Here is a 7,290-nt window from a genome sequence, read left to right as displayed (position 1 = left end):
CACGATTCTTACTCTTTTTTTATTGGTACAGGAGAAAATGGGAAATGGCTTTGAAAGTCATTAAAAGGTGCTTGAATTTGGATAGGGAAAGGGTGTACGAACCCTGCTTTCTTGCTGTGTCAATGAAATGATGAATACGATGTAGATGCATTGCGCCTCACCAGACATGGACCTCACCGCACGTCACTAAGTACTAGAATAATTACTCATACTTGGATTAAAGTCCTTATTATTTTTATTGGAGTCCATTGTTGACCTTTTTAGTATTCCAAAAGATGTTTTCTTGCCGCAGTTCACAGAATGACGCAACGGCGTTGGCAGTGATGTCGGCACTGTAGCCGCAGGTCCAAGTCCAGGAGCAGGGCTAGGAAGTTCCTGTTGGGGTAGATGGCGCGTTTGCGAACCAGTCGCCGCACGGCGTCCTCCAGGCGCAGGCGGCGGTAGATCATCAGGTAGGCCAGCACCAATGAAGACGAGCGGCTCATTCCCATCATGCAGTGCACCAGAACTATGCCTGAGGTGATATGGGATTATACAAGGCCGGGGATAAATCGTATATACGCATGTGTTCCATAACGATGTCTCCGATGAGCTTCGGATATCCGAGGTAAGGTCTTTTTATCAATTTCTTTTCTTTAATGCTTCTGATTGTATTTTGTTATCAGTTGGGGCTGCCTGATGCCAGGCCAACTCATTGCCACTAGTGCGAAGCCAGCCCAACCATTAAAATCCTCCATTTTATTATTGAATTGGGGCTGGCTTCACAAGGTCCAACCCACATCCACTAGTGCTGAAAGCACAACTTGAAATTAGTTAAACATTAAAGATTTCAAATCTTTAATTCTTATTATAAGCCTTTCATCTATCTCCCTCCCTAATGGTTTGTGCGGCTTCTCCACCTAGGGCTTGAAGAGTACCACAATGATACATGACAAAAATTCTGGCTCGACCGGGATTCATGTGCTATGTCTTTTGGTAGCGATAGCTGTTACTACAGCGGTTGTTAAAACCTCACATTGTTTGTTTGCTGTTATTAGTGTCAATAAATTTGTTCAAACCCCAAAAAATTATATCACAAGAGAAATGGACAGTATCTCCCGTTGGAAATGATTGTGGCCATTCATTTTAAATGCCTGGTCACCATGGTGACCAGGGAAGTTCCCAGGGGTTGCCCAGGTGGGTTACTTGACCCACATGAAGTGTAACCATTAGCAAAAGGCATGTTAATGAGTAGATGCTAACTAGTCATGCTAACAGCTACATGCTAACGAGTAAATACTAATGAGTCATGCTAATGGCTACGTGCTAACAAGTTCTTGCCAACGAGTCATGCTAACAGGTAGATCCTAACGGCTACATGCTCACAAGTAATCCTATCGGCTACATGCTAACGAGTCATGCTAACGGCTACGTGCTAACAGCTATATGCTCATGAATAGATGCTAACGGCTATATGCCAATGAGTTGTTAACATATAAATGGTATTGAATAGATGTTAATGAGTCATGCTTACGGCTACACGCTAACGACTACATGATAACGAATAACGTTAACGGTTACATGCTAATCATTAGATGCTAACGGCTAAATGCTACCGAATTCATGTTAACTACATGCTAACAATTACATGCCAGAGTCCAGCCCAAACTGTCACAATTGTCGCAGGAATTGTCTAGTTCTATGTATTTTTTGTCATATGGATGCAGAATTTGTTTTTTTTTTAGCAAGCCATTTAGCTAAGTTGCTATTTTATAAATGCATATCAAACTGGTTGCCCTGTGTGCTAATTGGTAACAAATAAGTAGCTCTTGGCTTGACAAAGGCTGGAGATCCCTGACCTAAAGACTTTTCTTTTTTTGACACTCGGAAATGTATAGCAGGCCGGATTATATCATCCAAAAGAGAAAAAAATAGAAAGAAAGAGAGAATATAAGATGAAAAGGAAGAGAGAGAACAAGATAGAAAGAAAGAGAGAAAGAGATCCAAAGAGAGAACTATATAGAAAGAGAGGAAAAGAGAAAGATAGAAAAAGACAGAGAACGAGATGGAAAAAAAGCGAGAACAAAATAGAAAGAAAGAGCACAAGATAGAAAGGAAGAGAGAATGAAATAGAAAGAGAGAGAACAAGACAGAAAGAGAGAGAACGAGATGAAAAGATCGAGAAAAACAAGGAGATAGAAAAGCTCATGGAGAGAATGACAAAGAAAGAAAACAAGAAAAACAATAAGATGGATAAAAAGAAAGAAAAAGATCAAATGAGAGATTGAGATAGAGATAGAGAAGTACAGCTCCAGTTGCTTTGCAAACAGCGCCTGGCTCGGGAAACATTGAGCGGACACATTTAAAACTGCAGCTTTTTTTTCTCTCGTGCTCCGCTTAGCATAGCCTCGCGGGCCAGAATAAAACCTTTGGCCGACCTGATGCAGCCCGTGGACCGCATCCTTGACACCTGTTTCTCACCACGTGGCGCCTTGAGTCCCTGGTGAATGAAGTCGGCGGCTGGTCTGAAGTAAACATCCAGGTCGAAGTGGGCGGAGTCGTCCGCCGGTATGCCACAGTAGCGGAAATCGTCGCCGTAGAAGGATTGGTCGCCTATGCTCCCCGGCTTGGCGTGTGCTGCGTTCAAAACGTGTGTGATTCCCAGCGCTAGCAATTTCGGCTTGGCCTGGGCCGCCGTCCTGGCATGACCGGAGCAGAGTGAGGCTAGGATGCAAATTTCCCCAAAAGGTCTTAACCATCCTTATCCACCGGAGTCGTAGGGCACCACTACGTGTAGTGTGTCTTGGGCAAGGACAGGCTGGCGGCGCCCAATCCTTTTCGAGCTGTTTTTTTTTTTTTTTTTTTTTTGCTCCCCTACATGAAACCGATAGTACTGGTTTCCACAGATACCCGTAGCAGGAGAAAGCCTCCTGATCTGATTTAGATACAGCACATTCATCATCTGGTCGTCGTTGTTTTTTCTGGTGTAAAGCAGAGGTCTCATACACAATTTCGTAGAGGGCTGCTAAATGACGTTTTCCACAAAACAGCATTGATATAAACTTTCAGCTGTTCTTAAAGAGACAGTGTCTTATGTTTGTCCACTAGATGTCGCTGTAATGTGTAGCACAACTAAAAAAAGAGTCCAAGGACTACTACAGACTACAGAGACTAAAAGTGAGCAAAAGGCACCTTTTTACTCAGCCTCTCTCAAAGAAAGACAAAAAAGAAAAATGTAAATATTTTTGAAGGAATAAAAGATAGGGAAGATGAAATAAGAAAAAAAGGCAAAAAATGAAAACGGGAATAAAAAGAAAAGTAGGGGAAAACAAAGAGAAAAAAGGACAATTGAGAAGAAAAATGGAGAAATAAAAGAAAAGAAATGAACTAAAGAGAAAAAAAGACAAAAACATTTTTCACTTGTCTTTTCCTTTTTTAATAAGTTTTACATTTTTTGCCTTATTTCTTTTTTCATTTTTTAATTTTATTGGTTATTTTTTGTCCTTTTTTCTTTTTTTTTTCATTTTTCATTTTTGCATTTTTCTTTACCTTTCATTTGAGTTTCACTTTTTGTATTATTTCTTTTTTGCATTATTTATCTTCTTTTGTTCCCTTTTCTCTTTTATTTTCTGTTTTTCTTCTTTTTTTCCTATTTCTCTTTTTTTTCACTACAATGCTATGTCTTCTTCCGTTGTGCTGTTTGCACTCTTTTTCGGTGGCACGACATAATACAGCGACATGTAGTAGGAATTTAATCCACACTGTCCCTTTAACTTTCATATTAAGGCGGGGGCCTCAAACCATCATCCTGGGGTCCGCAACTGAACGTCCAGACTGCAAGCTTAAGACCCTTGGGTTAAATTGTCATCCTACTCGCAGAGCAGCGACGATACAAAAGTAGCAATAATCCTTCGTTTTTTTGTGGGGATTGTGTTCCAAAAAGGACCCACAACACTCAAAATCCGTAGTAAAAACATTTATTTGTTTATCAAATATTGTATTATGGATTTAGTTATCAAATACGTGCAAAATTCTCATAGAACAGCACTCTAGAGGAGCGGTGGGAAAAACTATGGCCTGCTTTTTATCAGGCCTGCCAAACGTAAATGGTCAAAATATAATGATAATATATATATTAGTGAAGTAATTTTTATGGAAAATATATTTTGTGGCAACTTCGTCCCCATTGTCCCTTTGTTTGTCCCCAACATAAATACTACTATAGAAATAAAACAAAAATACTTCAACCAAAAAAAACTAAAGTTGAAATTTAGTGCTTAAAAACAGGGACCTAATATATTATTTTGCTTTTATTCGGACAAGAAAAAAATACTACAGAAATACGACAAATATTGCTGCAGTAATACTATAATATAAAGATACCACTGCAGAAAAAAATACAAAAATACGATTATGGAAATACTTACAAATATTTCTACTGAAATAGTACAAAAATACCACTACACTAGTATTATAGTGTAAAATACCATGACAGAAATATAGCAGAAATACTACAAAGAACAAATACAGTAATACTATGAGAGTACTATGAATATAGTACGAAAATAATCTATATAAATACCAAAAAGTACTTCAGAAATACTACAAAATACTGCTACAGTAATGCTAAAATATAAAAATACTACTACAGATAAAATACTATAATGGAAATACTTCAAAAATACTTCTACTGAAATAGTACAAAAATACCACTACAGTAGTATTTAGTGTAAAAATACTGCGACAGAAATATTATAACAGAAATACTACAAAAATACAACTACAGTTATACCATGAGAGTACTATAAATATGCAACAAAAAGAATCTATAGAAATAGCAAAAAGTACTACAGAAATACTACAAAATACTGCTGCTGTAATGCTGTAATATAAAAATACTACTACTGATATATCACAACAGTAATACTACGATAATACAACTGCAGTAATATTACAAAAATGCTGGAGAAGTACCCCCAAAAATGCTAGGGAAATTTTCAAAAATGCTTCTTCCAATATTGTACAAATATACCACTACAGTCATACTATAATTTAGAACTACTATGGCCTAAATACATTATTAGTTGTGATTGCTTCAGCAAGGCACAACTACATTGCCAAGTGCTGTAAGCAGGCACAACTATTATAATCCCTGAGATCTTATTCAATAAAATTAATATTATTATTATATTTATCTTCTTCCGCCGAATTTTGACATGCCTCTCCTCCCAGAGATTTTGGAGTAGCCCAACGATTCATATAGCAAAAATTCCGGTCGAATCAGGACTCTCCTGCGACAATACAGATTTTCGATTCGACCAAAAAAAGTCCCCATCCGGAATAATGGGTTTTGAGAATCTCCCATCCGGAATACATGGGCCCATTCATTTCTATGGGTAGTCATGGAAACGAGGGCTTTTTCAGAGGTTAGTAGGGACTAAGCAGGGACTGTCCAGGGTGGCTTAAGGGGGCCCGACCCACATTACCTTTAACCATGGGTAAATGGTGAATTCCAAAGAGTGGATGCTAGCGAGAGGATGCAACAGCTATGTGCGCCGCTAGCAAGGTGTTGGGCTGGCATAGCCAGCCCAAGTATTAGCGATGAGAGGTTGAAGCTATGCTTACTCATGCTAGCTCTATAAACTTTTGGTGACGAGTTGGGCCCAAGTATTAGCGCAAGCTAGCTGTAAACACTGTCCGCAATGGGTTGGGCCGATCTCAAATGAACTTGCCAGTACCGGGGGGGTGGGGTGGCTGGAGTTCCCCCACAGAACCATGTAAAAAATGACAGAAACATCTCTCTGAGTTAAAAACTTTATGCTAACTCATAATGCTAACAACCAGGGTTATATATACATGCCGGGATCATCTTCCAGATTAATCACAACTCTTACAATTGCCGCGGAAATTGTCTATTATTGACATGTGTTTTTAAAAATATAATACAATTGATGCTATAATTTTATAGCCTACACCTCTTGAGGAAGTTGATTGCATTGCACTGCGGACACATTAAAATTGAGCATGTTTGTCACCAAAATAATATTTGAAATGCATTTTATTTCGGGTTAAATGATTGCAAACACTTAAAGTAAATCATTAAAATTTCCTTTTTTGCAGATTTCACTGAAAAATCAGGGTAAGAAAAAGATAGACATGAAATGCTGCTACAAACAGAATCACCCATTTTCCATTTTGACATGTAAAGCACAGCCTCCGATGACTGCACATCACAGGTAGCATAGTCAAAGTAGCTGATTTCTTACCGATTAAAGTCCCCAAAATTCTCCCTCCCATAGCCAGGCAGCAAATATCAGTACTCACACGCTTCCAATGTATATGTTGGGCCAGACCTCATCGATGTGGCTTAAGTGCAGTTTGCACGAGTCTAGGATCTTCTGCAGGTCCTTGACCGTCACATAATTGTGGTGCTTGCCTTGAGCGCTCCGCATTTTGCAGGCAAAGCCTGTGGGGAGCCTTTACTTTCCTTCCTGCCACTTGCTCACACTTGCAGAACCACTTAGCAGTTTCTGCTTGCTGTGTTTTGGTCCTAGCAGCTGTTTGGACTCGGATGACAACCGAGTGACACTTAAACGCTTGATATAGAAGCCAGGCAACAGTCATCATTCATTTTATGGGAATAATAGTAATGATAGTGATGTTATCTCATGTTAAGGTTATGCCTGTTTTTCATTGACACTATCAAGAAAGTGGTGTACAGTACATTATTTGTTTCCAGGCAGAATTCCAAACTCAACCTATGCTTAGCCTTAGTTATGTCTTCTTGGAATAACACAACACCGTCCTCTGCTGACTCAGATCTTAACTGCGTTTTCCATGTTTTTACACTTGCAGGGGTCTCCAACCTTTTTCAAGCTGGTTGGTACTTTTTGCTACTAACTAAAACAAAGGGCACCCAATCTTAAAGGTTTTCTAAAATAACAACTTAACATGGTAACAACATAGTGATAATTTATTTCACACTTAACAATCTGGGTTGTTAGGGTACCACTTCTTGTGGTGTAACTTTGGAAAGTACAGCCTGGCGGTTTTCTCCCCAGCATGAAACACCTGTTCACATAGTCACAAAAAATAGGGTTATCATACTGATCTGACTCAGATCCAGCACCTTCAACATCTGGTCACCATTGTTTTTCGGTGTAAAGCGTCATCCTGCTCTTCAGAGATAAGCCGGACCTCGGCATTGACGGGCAAGAGCTTGTGACAATGCTAATTCTAGGTTTTAAATCACTGTCGCAGATCTTTTTTTTTTACGACATTTAGAGTATCACATCGCCATTATTGTTTTAT

General features: G+C 39.1%; 1 protein-coding gene across 1 annotated transcript; it reads right to left on the bottom strand.

Moving 5' to 3' along the window:
• Positions 1-293: 293 nt before the first annotated feature.
• Positions 294-6,431, bottom strand: LOC148346893 (dual specificity protein phosphatase 26-like). Its single transcript, XM_088324230.1, has 3 exons — positions 6,304-6,431; positions 2,461-2,678; positions 294-514 (listed from the first exon to the last, which is right to left on the bottom strand). The coding sequence occupies exons 1-3, from the start codon at positions 6,429-6,431 to the stop codon at positions 294-296; spliced, it is 567 nt and encodes a 188-aa protein (XP_088180356.1).
• Between the last annotated feature and the right edge of the window lie 859 nt (positions 6,432-7,290).

This window comes from Urocampus carinirostris, chromosome 19 (genome assembly GCF_059441175.1).
Source record: "Urocampus carinirostris isolate Australia breed hairy pipefish chromosome 19, RoL_Ucar_1.0, whole genome shotgun sequence".
NCBI classification, from domain to species: Eukaryota; Metazoa; Chordata; class Actinopteri; order Syngnathiformes; family Syngnathidae; genus Urocampus; species Urocampus carinirostris.
The sequence above is the reverse complement of the archived record's forward strand: the minus strand, read 5'-3'. Positions and strand labels throughout refer to the sequence as shown.